The sequence below is a fragment of the Hemiscyllium ocellatum genome, chromosome 31 (assembly GCF_020745735.1).
Source record: "Hemiscyllium ocellatum isolate sHemOce1 chromosome 31, sHemOce1.pat.X.cur, whole genome shotgun sequence".
NCBI classification, from domain to species: Eukaryota; Metazoa; Chordata; class Chondrichthyes; order Orectolobiformes; family Hemiscylliidae; genus Hemiscyllium; species Hemiscyllium ocellatum.
This window is the reverse complement of record NC_083431.1, coordinates 33,431,477-33,451,127: the sequence shown is the minus strand read 5'-3', so window position 1 is coordinate 33,451,127 and position 19,651 is coordinate 33,431,477. Positions and strand designations below refer to the sequence as shown.

Genomic DNA, 19,651 nt, shown 5'->3' with positions numbered 1-19,651 from the left:
CACTTGGGCTGTTTGCATCCATCCCATTTTTACCCACTAACAATCCTTATTATCCATCCCTTTGTCTGTTCAAATGTTCTTTCTCTTTCGGCTTCATCTCCACTTGTCACCAACTTGTTTACACCACAACCATCCTACCCCAGCCCCGCCTTCAGCATATATATCACGTTTTCCTATGTATAATCCATTCTGATGAAGGATCACTGGACATGCAGTGTTTGCTCTGCTTCCTCTCCACAGAACCTACTGAGTTTCTCCAGCAAAAATCTGTTTTTATTTTAGATTTCCAGTCTCTATGGTTCTTAACTTTACTGAAACAAATAGAAAGCAATTGTGTTGCTGCACAAGGTTAGCATAAATAGGAGGCATCACTTGGCCATCCAGATATACCTTCCAAAATGAGGATACATTATGACCACCAGAAATACAGATACACTCAAAATACTGTAGTGTGTTAAGTCCTTAATTGCCAAGGAGTCAAGAGTGGCTTTATTTGTCATTTTAACTGTATCAGTTGTATATGAGACAGTGTTCCTCTAGGACTGAGGGTGTTACATGAACAACACAAACTACACAATCATATGCAGGGCGGCATAAAGTGCAAAACACGCAAGGCAGTACAGTAACCCCTTACATCAAGACAATAGGCACAGTGGTATGAAAATTAGTGTTATCAAAGAATGATAATTAATTTTTAAAAAATTGTTCTAGCAGCCAATCGAAGTCATACAAAGAGTTTCAAGTGGAATAGAGTCTGATCATAGTGTTAAGGAGTCTGATGGCCCAGGGGAAGAAACTATTGCACTGTCTGGCCGTGTGAGACTGAATGCTTGGTATCTTCTGCCAGATGGCAGGAGGGAGAAGAGTTTGAGTGAGGGGGGTGTGGGTTCTTCCACAATGCTCTTAGCCCTTTGGATGCAGTGTGTGTCTGTAATGGAGGGAAGAAAGACGCCAATGATTCCCTCAGCTGTCATCCATCGTAGGGTGTTACAATCTGAGGCAATGCAATTCCTGAATTAGGCAGTGATGCAGCAGCTCAGGCTACTCTCAATAAACCCCCTGTAGAATGTGGTGAGGATTGGGGGGCGGGGTGGGGGGGTGCTTTCCTCAACCTGTGCAGAAAGCAAAAGTTTCTGCTGTGCTTTCTTAGCTCTGCAGCTGATGCTGAGGGGCCAGTTGAGATTTTCCACCAGGCAGATGCCAAGAATTTTGGTGCTCATTATGATCTCCACCGGGGTCCAGCTGAGTGTGGTCGCTCTGTGCCCTCCTGAAGTCAACAACCATCTCTTTCATTTGGTCCACATTCAGGGACAGGTTGTTGGCTCTGCACCAGGAATGTAATTGTAGTCTAAATTCTACTGTTGTTTTCCTGCAAATTGCAGTAAGGATGCTGACTATATCATATCAGTCCTATTTAGATATTGTAGATTCTTTTTCAGCTGACCATTTGATACTCCAGCTACTCAAGGAAAGGATACTTTAAATATGGTGGCAGTTGAGTCATTGATATTACAGGGAGTGGTGAGTCTATTTTGAAGCTATTAGCACCCTGATAACATTTGATTGGGTGCAAGTGGAACCCAGTGAGTCTATCCAGCTGTCAGTGTATTTAGGAACGTATAAGATTACCTAAGGCAAGGTGGGACTGCAGACTGTTAAACCTTAACTGTTCAAAAATGTGAAAACAATCATACTTGCCCCACTTATTTTTCAAACTATTACTGAGACCCTCACTATTTTTCTTTCACATTTCTCATTTTTTTGATGAAACTGAGAGTTTAGGTGAGGGTGTGTTAATCTTTGCAAAGCTGTGTGTTTTGAAAAAGGGATGTTAACAAATGCAAATATTTGATCTGGAAGCTAAAATAACTGAATTACTGATTACAAGGAACACTGAGGATGATTCGGCACTAATTTAATTTGATTTATTGTAGTCACATGTACCTAAGTACAGTGAAATGTTTTGTTTTGTGAGCAGTACAGGCAGGTCATAGCAAACAAGGAGATACAGATTATAGTGTGCTTAGACAGAGAGAGGAATTAAAGATTACTGTTGTACAGGAGGTGCACAAAGCATGATCACCATAACCAAGATTAACATAATTTGAAGTTAGAGAGGTCAGTTCAGCAATCTAATACGGCAGGGAAGAAGCTGTTCTTGAACCTGTTCATGTATGTGTATCTTGTGCCTGATGGAAGAGGTTGGAAGAGAGCATTATGGGGTGGGTAGGGTCTTTGATGATGTTGGCAGCCCTTCTGCCCCAACCAGAAGTATAAGCTGAGCCCATGGATGGGAGAAAACGAGGACTGCAGATGCTGGAGAGTCAGAATTAAAAAAAAAGGGTGGGCCTGAAAAAGCTCAGCAGATCAGGCAGCATCTGAGGAGCAGAAGACTCGATGTTTCAGGCCTAAACCCTTTAGGAATGCCCGAAATATCGACTCTCCTGCTTCTCGGACGCTGTCTGACCTCTATGGATGGGAGGTTAGCTTCTGTGATGGTCTGGGGCTGGCTGCTATTTTTATTCTCTCTCTGAACCTCGTTCCAATTAAAGAATTGTTGCTACATGTTCAGTGCAAAGAATCCTCAGTCTGGAAGAAATCGGTAAGTGATTATTCAAGCCTACTGAAATTGTACACATCAGTGAGTTCAAACTTAGATATACACTTATGCCTGTGAACAACTCATTATCTAAGGATTGCACAAAGGCTTGGCACCCAGCATTTGAAATTGTTTAATTGAACTGGCAAATTACAATTCCTTTATTTCTCTACTCAATTTAGCCCCTAACTCTGTCGGACAATCTGTCTGTGTGTAAGTGCAGTTTTGATAAAGAAGATTAGTATAAATCACAGATACTACCAAGGTTAATTTATTGTTTAGTTTTATCCTGCTAAAGTTACATTATTAGTAACAAGTTGTTAATTTTTTAAGTTATGAATTTAGTGTCCAAGATCTGTTATTTGTAGAGTCTAGTGAGAAAAATTGGGCAAATTTTGAAGTCATTGAATGTTTAATTTTGTTTTGAATCCAGTGATAGTGAGGCTGATTTGATTTGGCTTGTTATTCCCGGTCCTAACAATACTCTTTTTCAATGAAACGATGATGTACAAGCTCTCACTTACCTACCAATACAGGTAGTGTACAAAAAGACTGGACTAAAAGCCACAAACAAAAAATGTTGCAAGAACAGAGAATAAAGAACAATACATCACAGGAACTGGGCCTTTGGGCCTTTAAGCCTGTGCTGACACACTTTGCCCTTCCTTACTACAACTAAGCTTCATCAACTGAAAAACACATTTGCATATATTTAAATCAGAAGGCAATTGTTGGAAAGAACAAACAATAAAATTAAGTATTTTGTTGAGTTGAAATTAAACAAGGGAATTTGGAATGGAGAAAGCTTCAGAAAACTATTGAGCAGAAAGACAAGAAATTCAGGTTACTATTATGGTAGGTTTTTTTGCCTCCTGTTCTCACATGGATTTTGGAAGATTGGTGATGATGTTCTTTTTATTTGTCCCCTTCTCTCCTGACACCATTTTGGGTGGATGGGGTGAGCCTGATGAATAATGAAAGGTGGAGCACTGGAGAAGGCACCTGTCTCTTTGCACACAAAAATAAATCCATTTTATCAAGTTATTACCTCTCCATAGGCCACTGTGTTGTTGTATCTTCTCATCTCTGGGTATACATTGTCCAGATACCACTGGAAATTCTTACATTTAAGGTTCTTTCTCAATGCTACTCTTTCCGAAATGTCACCAATATCGATCCCTGGATTCTGGAAGAATAAAAATAGCTTTCGAAATTGCATTTATTCTCTTTGAAAAGTCAAACTTCTATGTCCAATAAAGAGAATATGTACCAAACAAATAACATCCTTTATTCATAAACCTGCAGCATCCCAACTAGTTAATTAGTGAATGCTGCTTACAGAAAACTGTTGGTTACATTTTAAACACATATTCAACTTTTAAAATATATTGGAGTTCACATTTCACTGTTTTATATAAATTACAGAATTAACATCCAGATGAAGGGTACTTGCTCACATTGGTTTGCAATAACTGGTTGTTAAGTGTAATCTTCTACATGAGTATCGTTGCAAGATTTTAAAAAATAGTTTTCAATTGCTATTCTAAGTTTTATAAAAATGTTATTACAAATTTGCTGCTTAAAAGTAGAATAATTTGTATGGTGAGTAAAATAGAATATGTGATATTAAGGATAACTCATCAAATTATAAAACTTTGAGATTTAGGTATCACAGTTGATATATTTCCCAACCTCATTCTTCTGTATCCCTTGATTTCTGTACTGATTAAGAAACTATCTATCTCTATCTTAAATATACCCAATGACTTAGTCTTCACAGCTCTCTGCAGTAATGAGTTCCTCAGATTCAGAACTGTCTGAAGAAATTCCACCTCATCTCAGTTCACTCTGCTCTGAGCCCTCCTGTCCTAGTCTCTCCTACAAGTAGAAACATCTTCTCCACATCCACTCTATCCAGGCCTCTCAGTGTTCTGTAAGTCTGAATGAGATCCCGCCTCACCCTTCTAAATTCCACTGAGTACAGACCCAGAGACCTCAAATGCTCCTCATAATGACCAGCTCTTCATCCCCAGGATGATTCTTGTACCTACTCTGAATCCCTCCAAGGTCTTCCTTAGAAATGGAGTCCAAAACTGCTCACAATGTTCCAAATGTGGTCTAACCTGAGCCTTACATAGCTTCAGCTGCCCTCGTGTTTTAGTCCCCTTGAATTGAATATTAACATTGCATTTGCCTACCTAAATGCATGCTCACCTTAAAAGAATCCTGAAATAAGATTCCTAAGTTCCTTTGTGCTTCAAATTTCTGAAACCTACATCGGTAAAAATATTGCTTTTGTAAACAGTTGTACATAGCAGATACAATTATAATGTATGTTGTGTGTAATAAACTAGTATTTGTCTTCTGTATAAATTCTACCGCCAGATCAGTGTAACCTTTCATAAGTCAGTAACTGATGTATTAATGAGGATCTGTGTTACTTTTTGTAGATTAAACCACATCTTGTTATTCTAGCCTGATAAAGTCTTTGTTCTCCTTGATTTTTCCTGGAAGTTTGCTACTTTTAATCCAAGCCACTAGCTTATCCCTCCTTGCCTGGGACCCAACAGCTGAGTGGTGCCATCTTGGAAATGAGTGGGATACCTCTGAGGCCACAGCTTGCTCAAAGCATCCACATTTGGGTTAAAGTTCAGCCATGATGCTTTGAGAGCATCTATTCATTGAGGCTGGTGTTAAATTAAACTGAGTTGACAAGAAAATGAGCTGATGAAAGTTAGATCCTCGCTGGAGAACACCTATCAGAGGTGAAGTGCCAAGAGCTGTGCCAGCAGGTGTGACTTGCACATTACATTTCTTGGCACAGGTTTTGATGTGACTTCTACAAAATAATGAGTTTCTACAGACTCCTGGCTTGTGCTGAGATGACCAGGATTGATTTATGTGCTGTTCTCTTAGCTCCAGATGTTCAGAATGGCAGGAGGCACATTCACTGTCCAATCACGATCATTGTTGGATAGCAGTGAGGATGGTCAAATGAAAGCAATATGCTTTCAACAGTTGCACCCAAAGATTTCTGTGCAACATTTGTATCACTTCACATTAATACAAAACATCAGAGAGCTTTTTATATTGGATACTCAAGCTGCTGAAACCTGGCTGGATACTCATTGCGCTTGCAAGAAGAGCCATGGGCTCAGATAATGAGGCAGTTTTCTAGACCTTCTGGATAAATGTTGATATTTTTTAAAGGGATGGCTGGAGTGGAGCAAGAAAATGACATGCTTCCAGTTATCTGGCTTTTGAGCTCATTGAAGAGCTTGTTAACAGATTAGAAAATGGCAGAATCAGATTTTCAGTTTTAATAATGGTAAGAATGAATGGTTTGGGGCATGAGCTGAGGGAATGCAGCTGTAAGCCAATATTCATTGATTAAGGCTTGTGTATAAACACAGTAACAAGACGACAGGTTTGTGGTGTGGTGGTAGTGCTCTTACCTCTGGGCCAGAAGGTCCAGGTTTGAGTCCCAGCTCAGGACGTGATTGCCACAGGGATATGTCCGAAGACATCTAAAAAGACTGACTGACTGAGATGCTCATGCATTGGAACCAAGTTGACATTATCTGAGGAGAGTAGCTCCAGTACTGGAAGGCTGAATGTATGGGCACTTGCTGGTCCTCTATTCTCCTGCTTGCTCCATTCCTTCAGACAGTGCAAGGCCAGCCATGACTGCCAGTTATTTTCCACAATCATGAGGTCTCACCTCCAAGCTGCATCTGCTGCCACTAACTGGAAAACCTCCCCTTTGAATCAATTTTGGTCGTTGCCTTTATTAATCATACCACATCATCGACACAACAAGGTGTGGGCTCAGTATGCAGAAATGATCTGGATATTGAAATTGAAAATATATCCTCCCTCACTTTTCCATATCCACAAAGTAAACTTAAGGAATTCACATGGGAGGAAAGGACTTATTTTCTTGAAAAACATGTTTATTTGGTTCAACCAATTTAGTTTTGGATTTACCATGATGTGGTAGACCTGCACGTCAGGGGCACAAATGCAAAGATACAAAAATGTAAGTGCAACTTTTATCTCCCAAAACTATGAAAATGTTGAATCATTCGTAATGCCTGCATGGCATGGCAGAGCAGCATAGTGTACTGAAGCATTGCACTGAAGAATAATATGCAAATATCTCACTGCAATTCTGCTCCCTATCTGAAAGACTTATCCAGAGCTTTATGAACATAGAGAAAGCAAGAGGCAAATACTGTATCCCACTTTCAGATATTGGGAAATAAGTCAGTGGGGATGCCATTTGTTTATACAGTGCTGATGGCATTGCCAGATGTTGTGCTGTCCCCACAGCTTGTCAAGACAAAAACAGGAATGAGAAAAAGGAAGCCATTAAAAAGAAAAAAACCCTACTTATGATACATGCCGCTAGCAGCAGTAATATCGAAAATCAACATTTTAATAAATATATATCGTAAAATGTATTCAGTGATGGGCTTGGAAACATGGACATAGGAGAATGACTTTCACCTCCTCAAGCTTGGTCTATTATTCAATTAAATAATGCCTGATCTGCAGCTCAATTCCATTTACTCCATGTTTGCCACATGCTTCTTGGTACTCCTTATACCAGAAGACTTGACAATATTAACTGGTCCAGCATCTGCAGCCCTTTGGAGGAAGCTATTTCTATTGGCTGGGTGGAGAGGAATCTTAATGTTTTGAGGCATTAACTTCGTTCCTCTCTCTACACTGGGCTCCATGCCAGGAGATGGAGTGGGATCTGCAGGTTCCATACTGGCGGATGGAGGGCATCCAAAGACGGATATTTACTGTACCCAATTTAAGTGGATTACAGTGATATTTTATGCGCCTACTTTTAGTGGCATTTAGTTTTCTGCATTTCATTTTTGCAGATTGCAACCCAGGAGAGCCAGTGATGAGAGTATGATGTCAGGGTGGACATGGGTTAAGGAAATACTGATTCCACTGGTTTCAGATAGACAGAGACAGTTCCTTTTCACAGGGCCCAGCCAAACTCTTGCACATTTCTAGCATTGCCTTTGTGATTTCAGTAATAACAACCGATAACAGACATCCATTTAGGGTCTGATCACAGATTTACACAACTAAAACATCACTTCCACCTCTTCCTATTCCAATCTCCTTAAAGCCAATGTCCATATTCCATGAATCATTTTGATTGTATTTTGCAACTATGCACTAGTTGTTGATGATTTGCAAACAGAGACACCTAAAACCCTTTGTTGCTTTGCAGCACCTGGTCTTGCATTATTAAATATATTCTGCTTTGTTTTTCTCAGAGTCAAAGTGGATGACCTTACTTACTTCTACACTGAACTGTATCTGTCATGCATATTTTCCGTGGAAATTTCCTGCTCTCAGTTATACAACCTACTGCTCCTAACTTACACATAACTTTCTAATTCTTTATCCAAGTCATCAGCATTGATGGCAAAAAGCTGAGGCTCCGTCACATCCCCTACTCTTCTTCAAACGGTGTCATGGGATCAGTTACGCCCACCTGAGATGGCAAATGGTGATTCAGTTTAATGTACAACACATAAAATCAATGCTCAATATTATAACATATTAATACATTTGCAGGGAACAATTCATGGCCGTATGTCAAAATTTAATTAAAAACTGCTTGCAACTATACAATCCTTGAAAAATCATGAATACAAATGAACTCTGTCTACAATGAAACAAAACCCGTGCACTCAACTTCAAAGACACGAATATTTCAGCACCAAAGTCAATTTTAATCATTTGGAATGACTTTCCTCTCCTCAGTTGGGGCCAGAATCCTTTTAATATGTTGCAGCCTTTCAAAACATACTCAAAGTCCAAAGCCATAGCCCAAAGACCTGACCTTAAGATAACTCACACTTAACATTGTAATCATTCCTGCATCCTATTTTATAGCAACCACTTACATCCATGGGGATATTCCATGCAATATAAACATGGGACTTGTAATCATCCATCCATACTTCAGCCACTCGGAGTGAATTCCTCTTTGTGTAGAATCCAATATCATTGTTGTATGGTTTCTTCATGCGTTCTATGTGAGCCACCCTAGAACATGGTAGCACTTCCATACTTCCACCACATAGCCAGACCTGAAATATTAAATAAGGTGAGTCTGAATTATACACAACCATTCCTTGCAGATATTACAAAGGATTTTCTGGAAATTATTGAAGATAAAGTATATCGTTTCAAATATATTAGGGAAGCTCATGACATGAAAATTACCATTCTGAGACTGATCACTAGACAGTGAAGAGATTTTGAAAGCTTCCCCCTCCCCCTCTGAATTGGAAATGGACCAGTCAAGCTGGTAAAATGGGGTGACTCCACTTGCTTTTTGTTGCTGTCTGATTGTACAATCTTTGGTTTTGACAGAGGGGCTGAGGCATCTACTGGTCTCTGGCAGGAGGTTCCTGTATTAGTGCAAATTAGCATTCCATGGAGTTATTACCCATAAGATATTTGACTGTGGCATGAGTTCAGAAGTTAGTTCCACTTTTCTCTCAAACTAAAATAGATCACTAATGGTGGGAAGCACAGGAATGTAAGCATGAAGTGAAAAAAAAATCCTTAATGGAACCTGAAGAAGCAACCGCTCCCTTCAGATCCTATGTGGACATTTGGGCACTCAGCAGTCGTGGTCTCTCCCTGCCCTGATACATAAGAGGCAGTGATCATCTGACCTTTACCTGCTTCAATCCACTCTGCATACTCTTCAAGCTTGGAAACGGAGGAATCTCCCATGACAGTTAAATTAGACATTAGAGTTACAATGATTGACCTGGCTTAAATTTGTTGAGAGGAAATGTTGTGTTTTAGGCCTGGGAGATGTGCAGAGATGACCTACCAGGTTCTGTGTGTGATAAAAGTTTTACTTGCCCTATTCTAAAGTGCCCACTTTATGCTCTCTGCTTGTCTCAGTTTCATTTTTCTTTCCTAGTCACAGGGTTAACTAATCACAGTGAATACAGAAGATACCAGACACTACAGGCAGGAGACTGGGACTAGGGACAAAGCAGGCAATACACTATATTAATTGATTAATGGTGTCCTATAGAATCTGTGTTTGCACCCTCAACTCTTCACTGTATTCATTAGTGACGTAGGTGATAGAATCAAAAGCCAATAAATATGCACATTTACTGATAGCACATATAGTTGGCACTGCACAGATAGGATCAAACAAAGAAAACAAGATACTAAAAGACTGAATGAAAGCTATAGCCAATGGATTTCAAGATAGACAAATGTGAGATTATCCACTTTAAAACGATCAGGGTACATTGTTAAATGGGGAAATGCAAGAATCAGTTGAGGTTCCATGAGACTTACGGATTGACAGAAACTGGTCATCAGAGTGTCACAAACAAGCACAAAATGTAAACAGAAAAGTCACGAGACTCAGTGAAGTTATATTTCAGACACAGAAAGTCATGGTCTGATCGCACATGGGGGTGGTGATGGCGGACTGTGTTCAGTTTAGAAACTATTGGAGAAGGATATTTTGGCTCAGGTTTGAGTACACTGATCATACATCATCGAGTTAAATTGCAAAAGGGCTTACATAGCTTAGGGCTACGGTTTCTTGGCTTGGAAGGTTAAGGTCAGATTTGAACTCAACAGAACAGTAGAGGTAGATAGAGAGAAATATTTCAGTCAGTTGGTGAATCTGTATTCGGGACATCATCCAAAACATTAGAGCCAGGCCTTTCAGCAATTAAGTTAGAAATTTCTATTTTCTGTTGACAATTTCAAAAGGTGTTAAGAGCTTGGTATGTTCCTCAAATGGCATTGATGCTAGAGCAATTATTAATTTTTAAAATGACATTGAATTTCTGTGATATAAAAATATTAGGGCACAGGCAGATACATGGAATTAGGCCGCAGATCAGCCATGAAATCATAGATTGGTGAAATAGACAGGAAGGGGAAAATGGCCTCCTCCTGTTCCTATGTTCCTTCAACAAATGTGAGTGAGTATGAAGCATTCATCTTTACTGCTCAACCAAAAACCACTCAGGGATTGAATCACCAGCAAGGTGTGAAAACATTTTTATGATATCAATTGTGTGAGAAGCAAAGAAAAACCACACCTAGTGACATCTTAAGAGTGAGCATTAAATTTTTTTGGAGGAGGATAAATTTTGTTCATTGTGTCCTGAGTCGAGAGTGTGGTGCTGAGATGATGAAGGGCTTATGCCCAAAACACCAATTCTCCTGCTCCTTGGATGCTGCCTGACCTGCTGTACTTTTCCAGCACCACACTCTTGACTGATCTCCAGCATCTGCAGTCCTCACTTTCTCCTACTTCATTATGTCCTTAGTTCTCTATTGTACATTAGAATATCTATATGTTCAACATGTTCACAAGCCCCATTTGTGGCAGAGTCAATTGTTATAATTGAGTGGGTCACTTCTAACTTTGGTCATTAAATGAGATTGATAGTTTCTAATAGAAAACGTCGCTATCTCCCAATGAAATTTTCATCACGATGTTCTTCCATCACAATTCATATCATTGTTAATCTTTATAGTAGTTTACTATCATAACAAGTACTTTATAGCTGACTTCATAATGCTTTGCAATTGGAAATTAACTCTGCTATAACATAGCTGTTGCATTATTGCTGCTGGATCAACATTCTGAAGTCCCTATCTAACAAAGGCATCATTGCAATGAGTATGGCAGTTCAAAGAGAAGACCCATGTTCAGTTTTTCAGAATAACTAGAGATAGACCATGCATCAAATATTGGTAATGTTGTCTACATCTCTCCAAACCTAAAAATGTACCTAAATGTTGTGCAGAATTTCTACCTGGTCAAGGACAAGATTTATCTTTTCTCTGTAGGTTTGCCAAAAAATAAGTCCAGGATGACCCATCACTGGGAAAGGGATGTGCCTGAAGAGTACTGATGTTGCTGATACTGAGCAGCTTTCTTAAGAACTTCAATCTTCTTTCAATTGTTCCAGCAACTGTACTATTTCTCACCACAACATAAGTTGGTTGTGATTATTGAATTAAGGAAGGAAACTATTGTAATGTTGATATCTCAGCTGGTTATCTGGTTGTTCAAAGTAAGGTGGTATGATCAGGAGAAAAGAGAACATTCCTGCCTTTGGTGACTCATGTTAGGTTGTGAAGATGTAAAGCAGAATTAGATTAGATTAGATTACTTACAGTGTGGAAACAGGCCCTTCGGCCCAACAAGTCCACAATGACCCGCCTAAGCGTAACCCACCCAGACCTGTTCTCCTACATTTACATCCCCTGCCCCTAACACTACGGGGAACTTAGCATGGCCAATTCACCTGACCTGCACATTTTTGGACTGTGGGAGGAAACCGGAGCACCCAGAGGAAACCCACGCAGACACGGGGAGAATGTGCAAACTCCACACAGTCAGTCGCCTGAGGCGGGAATTGAACCCGGGTCTCTGGCGCTGTGAGGCAGCAGTGCTGACCACTGTGCCACCGTGCTGCCCACTAGGTCACGCATGGCTTCCTGATTATGGATTGTACAATGCTTTAAGAAAGACTGTGCGTGCTTTTTAATGCATTTTGCCCGATAAACCTGTTTCTGGAGTATTGGATACTGTCACCAAATCCTGAAAGTGGAAAATCATTCCAGTCATCCCTCACAAATGATCCAAACATACATAGAACACCATTAAAAATAGTAACAGTGTATGCTTTGCTCTTGCCAAAATAACATATGAACATACATATTAGGAGTAAAGGTTGGCCATTTGGCTCCTCAAACCCATCCTGATATTCAATAAGATCATGCATGATCTGTATCCATGTTCTGATAGCTGGTGATTTCTTTACTTAAGAAGAATATACCTGGTTCTGTCTTAAAAGTAATCAATGACTTGGCTTCACCACCTTCTAAGGCAGAAAGATCCAATATTGCACAACCTTGGAGGAAAAACACTCCTCACCCCTAAAAGGGCGACCCTAAATGTATAAAAACTGTCTCCTGGTTCTGGGCTGAGTCACAAGAGGAAAGATCCTTTCTACTTGCACCTTGTCAACATCATTCAGGATCTTGTACACTTCAATAAAGCCATCCCTCCCTCTGCTAAACTGTAGCCCAGTCTGACCAACCTTTCTTCATAAGACAACCCAATTGTACCAGGTATCTAGAAAAACTATTACCCACCTCCTCTATTATGTTTACATCCTTTTTTAAATAAGGAGACCAAGGTATAGTCTCATCAATACCTTCTGTAATTCAAGGGAACATTCTTATTTCTGTTCAATTCTTCTTGAAATAAAAGACAGCATGCCATTGTCCTTAAAATTATTTGTTGTAACTGCATGTTAGCTGTTTGCGACTTATGCAACTTGGTTTTCTGCAGTCACACTCGGTTTGAGTAATACTCTGCATTTTTATTTTTCATGCAACAGCAAACAATTTCACATTTTCACATTATATTTTATCAACTATCTATATCCATCTGCAACTTCCTTATTTCCAAAATAATCAGGACCTTCTTCACAATGATGTGCAGTTATTGATATTGTTTTTAGGGAAACACAGAAACCAAGGTCATAGCAAGGTCTTTCAAACAGCAATGAAATGAAATTGTAGTGAATTTTTTAATAACTGAGGGATGATTATTCGTGGGAACACTGGAAGAACTCCCTCTTCAATGAAGATCCAAGACATCACCTATGGTCACCTGAAATTTAAGACAAGGTTTTAATATAATGTCACAACCAATAAGATTCTGCCTCCAACAATGTAGTATCCCACTTAACATGACACACTGAGGTAATGATCTGGAAATCAAATTCCATTATCCCTGAAGTCATCGCAAAAATTAAAGGTTTTATCAAGGTATGCAGAAATTCTCCAATCTACCTGTCTGTTTCTATCCATGCAGATAGAAACCATGGACTATGCTTCTGTATTGAACAAGAATTACTATTTATTACAAATAAATAGATTTTAGCTACAAGTGAATAACTATGAGGTGATAACACATAATTCTACTGATTTAAATCTTAACCCTCTTATTGAACTCCACCTACACACAAACATTTATGTTATGGGTGAAGGGAAAAACTGGGAAGGCAGTTTGGTGGTTGCTCTCCATAGGGACCACTGACATGATCCATTTATTTGTCAGGACTGCTGTTCTTCAATCCTTCTCCAGATACTTTTCAGTTTCTTGCAGGAGGCAGAGAGTGATTGGTTTACAAATTATAAAGCCTTTGATTTATTGGTTGAAAGAAACAGCTTACCGCAACTGGTGGGGAAAGAGCATTGCTGCAAATGTGTTGCTGGTCAAAGCACAGCAGGTTAGGCAGCATCTCAGGAATAGAGAATTCGACGTTTCGAGCATAAGCCCTTCATCAGGAATAAGAGAGAGAGAGCCAAGCCGGCTGAGATAAAAGGTAGGGAGGAGGGACTAGGGGGAGGGGCGATGGAGGTGGGATAGGTGGAAGGAGGTCAAGGTGAGGGTGATAGGCCGGAGAACGTGGCTGAAGAGCTTCTGTGCAGAGGAGATGACCTGGGGGGTGCAGTGAGGGAGGGACTCACTGAAATCCTTGTAGAGGGAGGAAGAGAGCTTCTTCAAGGAAGGCATCCTTGTAAGAGGATTTGCAGTAGGTTAAAATCTTCGAGTAAAAAATGAGGTCTGCAGATGCTGGAGATCACAGCTGCAAATGTGTTGCTGGTCAAAGCACAGCAGGTTAGGCAGCATCTCAGGAATAGAGAATTCGACGTTTCGAGCATAAGCCCTTCATCAGGAATAAGAGAGAGAGAGCCAAGCCGGCTGAGATAAAAGGTAGGGAGGAGGGACTAGGGGGAGGGGCGATGGAGGTGGGATAGGTGGAAGGAGGTCAAGGTGAGGGTGATAGGCCGGAGAACGTGGCTGAAGAGCTTCTGTGCAGAGGAGATGACCTGGGGGGTGCAGTGAGGGAGGGACTCACTGAAATCCTTGTAGAGGGAGGAAGAGAGCTTCTTCAAGGAAGGCATCCTTGTAAGAGGATTCGCAGTAGGTTAAAATCTTCGAGTAAAAAATGAGGTCTGCAGATGCTGGAGATCACAGCTGCAAATGTGTTGCTGGTCAAAGCACAGCAGGAAAGAGCATTGGCTTGCTTCAGACTTCGTCTAGTTACTGAGAGACACTACCTCTCCTTCCAGAGGTCTAAAGGCTTCTGACTATATCATTCACACTCACAAGCTGTTTGGCTAACCGAGAGCCATCAATATAGTTGTTGGCAGGCAGATGGCCTTTATCATCCACAGCTGGTCACAACTTCAGAAGCCAGTCAGTTACTTGCTGCTAGCTGCATCTCACATTGCCCACAACTCCTGGTGCCAGGATGTTTGCAACCAACATTCCCTACTGCTTAAAAAAGCTGCAGAGTAAATGTCATTTACAATGAGTTTTGGTAACTAGCTTTCAAAAATAAGTGCAACAACCCCTTGACAATCAAGAACCCATATATCTCCTTCCTTACACTTAATGACCCAGCTTGGTCCAGGTTTACCAACCTGATCAGTTTAGTTTCAGCCATCTCAAGGAATACTCAGCAATTCAGGAAGAAGGTCAATGACCTTAGCCACTCTGCCAGCATTAGGTGCCACCACCTTCTCTCCGATACTTCTCACTCATGCTACGTCCACTCCTTTATCTATCTCCTATTAAGGCACAGTCTCTACTATTCTACTATTGTAACATCTTCCCACTCTAACCCCTACCAGCACTAACCCCACACAACCTCTGAGTTGCCTACTCATTTATTAAGGATATTTCCCCACCTGCACCAACATTAATCGCTGTGCTTGCCCCCGCCCCAATATTCATCTCCTGTAACACCTAGTTCTCATTCCAAAAGGAAAACAGCCCATAAAAGGGCAGAAAGAGTCCTAGAAAGGGTTTGCTGCTTGATATTCGACTCCCCATCCCTTGCGTGGAAATTATCTAGACGACCCTGAGCAACTGACTGATCTCGTCCAAGCCCCAGACTGGTATCAGAGGGTGCCCATGCCTGACTGTGAAAGGACCTCCTAACTAAAAGGTATCTCACCTGACTTGACAGAGGCCTGTTGGCAACCATGACCAGCTTTCTAACTTTGAGCCTGCTAAATGGTGAGACAAGGCAGAAATAATGTGAACAAGAGACCACTGGCTGAGGGGATAAAATACAAATAAGCAAGGCAATGCAAAACAGGGATTGTGTAAGTGTTCAGATAGGCTCTAAGTATTGATGCAGTGCTAGTGGAGATGCAGCCTGTTCAACCCCTGAGTTGGATATGTATCGCTGAGTGCACAGTGACCCAGTAGCAGCTTTACAATTATAAGTGCCATTGTGCCCTAAGGGACTCTGTTAAAATGCACAACCATTGTGTAAAAGGTAAGGCTGGCAGGAATAGGAACCCTTGATGACTAGAGTTATTGAGGCCCTGCTCAAGTAAAAGGAGGAGGCAATATGACCTATATGGGCAGCTGGGCTCAAGTGAATTCCTTGAGTATAGAGGGTGTCGAGTACACTTAATAGAAAAATCGGATGGGCTAAAAGTCGATACAAGATGGCTTTGACAGGTAAAGTAAAGGAGAATCCAAAGAGATTTTGCAAGTACATGAAGGGCAAAAGAGTAACTAGAGAGGATAGGGCCTCTTAAAAAGCAACAACGTTTTCTATGTGTGGAGCCACAAGGGATGGGTGAGATCCTAAATGAATATTTCTTGTCAGGATTTACCATTGAGAAAGGCATGGATTATAGGGAAATTGGGGAATTAAATAGTGATGTCTTGTAGAGAGTACACATTATAGAAGAGGAGGTGCTGGGAGTCTTAGAATGCATTAAGGCAGATGAATCCCCAAGACCTGATCAAGTGTATCCCAGCACTTTGTGGAGGGTTAGGGAGGGCTCGTGGTGGAGATATTGATCAGAGAATCATAGAACCCCTACAGTGTGGAAGCAGGTCATTTGGCCCATCAAGTCCATACCAAGCTTCTGAAGAGCATTCCAACCCTAACCAGATCCATCCCTTATCCAATCCCTGTAACCCTGCATTTCCCATGGCTGATCCACCTAACCCGCACATGCCTGGACATTATGGACAATCTAGCATGGACAATCCACCAAACTTGCACATCTTTGGACTGTGGAAGGAAATGGGAGCACCCAGAGAAAACCCACACAGACACACAGAGAATGTGCAAACTTCACACATGTTATGGATCAGGCCAAACCCCCTCAAAACATTTCGAGAAAGTAGCCCACACCCTATCTTTGGTTGTTTTAACATGGATATTCCAGGAAGGATGCAGCTAGTCAAAACACTTAGTTTCAAACAAAGCAGAATTTGTTTCCAAGATTACTGAATGAAACACAAACAAAAGAGGACAGAACACTGAATAACTTAAACTAGCCAAAATCTCAACTGATTATCCCAACTTAATTATGTTGTTCCAAATACTTGCAATAATCCCCATAACCACTCCTTGGCACAAAAGGTAAAATCAAACATAGGGTCTTACAGGAAAGAGAGAGAGAGAGATGGCAGCATGGAACACCCTCTTCCATGTAGCTGTTTCTTGCCTGAGTGCTTTCAGTGAATAGCCAGACTGCCAAAAGCAAAACAAACCAGAGAAAAGCTGAGCTGGGAGAACTGGCCTTCCCCTTTCATTGTACAATTATTTTTTTTCTAAAAACTCAAAAGCCTTTTGCTGGAGGCAGTATCTGTTAGCTATAATAAAATTTGCCCTAAGACTCTTTAAACTTAGACTTTTCAGAATCTGTCTTTTATGATGTCTCCAGAAAAAAAGTCAAGAATAAAATAACCTTGTTAAAGGAGCAGCAATGTCATAGCACAGACAGGTTGGAGTTGAACACAGTGCCGTGAGGCAACAGTGCTAACCAATGAACACTATGTCACCATTATATCATTGACAACCATGGGCAAACTGCCTGAAGATAGGAGAGTGGCAAATGTGCCATTTTTAAAGAAAGGCTACAGGAAACTGCCTGGGAAAACAAGTGAGTTTGAGAGACAGGATCTACAGACATTTGAAGAGGCACAGTCACCTTTGGGTTAGTCAGTATGGCTTTGCACGTGGGAAATCATGTCTTGTGCATTTGATTGAGGTTTTGAAGAGATGTCCAAGAAAATAGATGGGGGCAGTATGGTAGACGTTGTCTATATGGACTTTAGCAAGGCCTTTGACAATGTACAACATGATAGCTTGTTGAATAAGGTTAAATTTCAAGGTATCCAGGTAGACCTAGCCAATTGGATACAAAATTAGCTTGACAGCAGAAGACAGGGTGGTAGAGGGTTATTTTTCAGACTGGAGGCCTGCGACCAGCAGTGTGCCATAGGGATCGGGGTTGGGTCCATTGTTGTTAAGCATTTACATAAATGAGAATTTAGGAAGTATGGTTTATAGTTTGTGACTGACACCAAGATTGGTGGTATCGTGGATAGTGAGGAAGGTTAACTTGGAAAACAGTGAGATCTTGGTCAACTGTGTCAGTGGGCTGCAAATGGAGTTTAATTTAGATAAATACTAGGTGTTGCTATTTAGTAGCTCAAACCAGGACAGAACTTACATAGTCAATGGGAGGGCCTTGGGGAATATTATAGAGCAAAGGAATGTAGGGATACAGATTCATAGTTCTGTGAAAGTGGAGTCATGAGTAGATAAGGTGAAGAAGGCTTTCAGCATTCTTGCATTTGTCAGTCACAGCATTGAGTATAGGAGTGGGGACATCTTAGTACAGCTGTTCAAGATGTTAGTGTCACAACATTCAGATTACTGCATGTATTTCTGGTCAAGAAAGAATATTATTAAACTAGAAAGAGTGCAGAAAAGGTTTACTGAGGTGCTACCTGACTGGAAGGCTTGAGTTATAAAGGAGTTGGATAGGCTGGGACTTTTTTCACTGGATTGTAGGAGTCTGGGGGGTGATCTTATAGACGACTATATATCATGAGAGTCATAGATAAGGTAGATAGCTGACAGCTTTTCCCCTTGGTAGGAAAATCTAAAACAGGACAGCATAGGTTTAAGGTGAGAGGGGAGAGAAACAAAAGGGTCCAGAGGGGCATTTTTTTCACCAGAGAGGATAGTGAGTGTCTTGAATGGCTGCCAAAGTTGGTCGTAGAGAGGAGTGCAATTTCATCATTTAAGAAACATTAAGACAGATACATAGATGGAATAGATCGAGAGGGTTATGAACCAAATACAGGCAATGGGACTGGTTTAATTCTGAAAACTGGGTGGTATGGACAGGTTGGGCCGAAGGGCCTGTTTCCTTGCTGTAAACCTCTGTCACTATGAATCTAAGTGGATCAGAAATGTCAGGGTTGTTAGAGACTGGCACATGTCAGAGGCTAACATGCATTAAAATGGGGTTTGTTTGGTACTCATTGTGTAAGACCTGCGATGTTAGTACGTGGTGACCATCATGGTAGTATTTTGGAGCCAGTGGTGAGCTCCAGTTGGCAGGTACCAGGGGCTGATCACCATGTTGAGAATTTGTGACACCAAACATGTTCAATGCTTTTGATCAGGTAGGCATCTGAATATTAATGAGGTGAATTGTGGGGTTAATAAGGTATTTAAAAAGCTTTAATCCCCCTTAATTGACAACTTGTCGCTGCCTTGTGAGAAACTAGCCTCACTGATTCACAAATGCTTTAAAGATGGAGCAAGTGGCTCCCGGTGTTGAGTAAGGCCTCGCCAGATGTCTCCTGCAATAGTGCTACAGATCTCACCATAGCCAACATCGCTCAGGCCACTAGGATTCACCCTTAGAATCTGATCTTCAAAACAACTGGGCCACTGATACATAGCCTGTGGTAAACAGGAGTTAATTGTAGAACGATGTAAATGATTACATGGGGTTATTGATTTGCTCATTACAGCAGTACAAACTGACAATGCTTAATAAAAGAAAAACACAGAAATTGGTATCATCGCAGCTTTCCGATATCCCTCATGTAAAACCATAATTTCTTGCTGCAAAGTTGATCTTACAGATCATATT

At 40.8% G+C, this 19,651-nt stretch overlaps 1 protein-coding gene across 3 annotated transcripts in view; it reads right to left on the bottom strand.

The window, feature by feature from the left end:
* galnt17 (polypeptide N-acetylgalactosaminyltransferase 17) overlaps positions 1 to 19,651 on the bottom strand; it is a 416,470-nt gene that overhangs the window by 42,000 nt on the left and 354,819 nt on the right. For all 3 annotated transcript variants that reach the window (XM_060848468.1, XM_060848466.1, XM_060848469.1), the window contains exons 8-9: positions 8,539 to 8,724; positions 3,648 to 3,785 (exon numbers count right to left, since the gene is read on the bottom strand). In XM_060848468.1, coding sequence (XP_060704451.1) covers positions 3,648 to 3,785; positions 8,539 to 8,724 — 324 coding nt within the window. The remainder of the gene's footprint in view (positions 1 to 3,647; positions 3,786 to 8,538; positions 8,725 to 19,651) is intronic.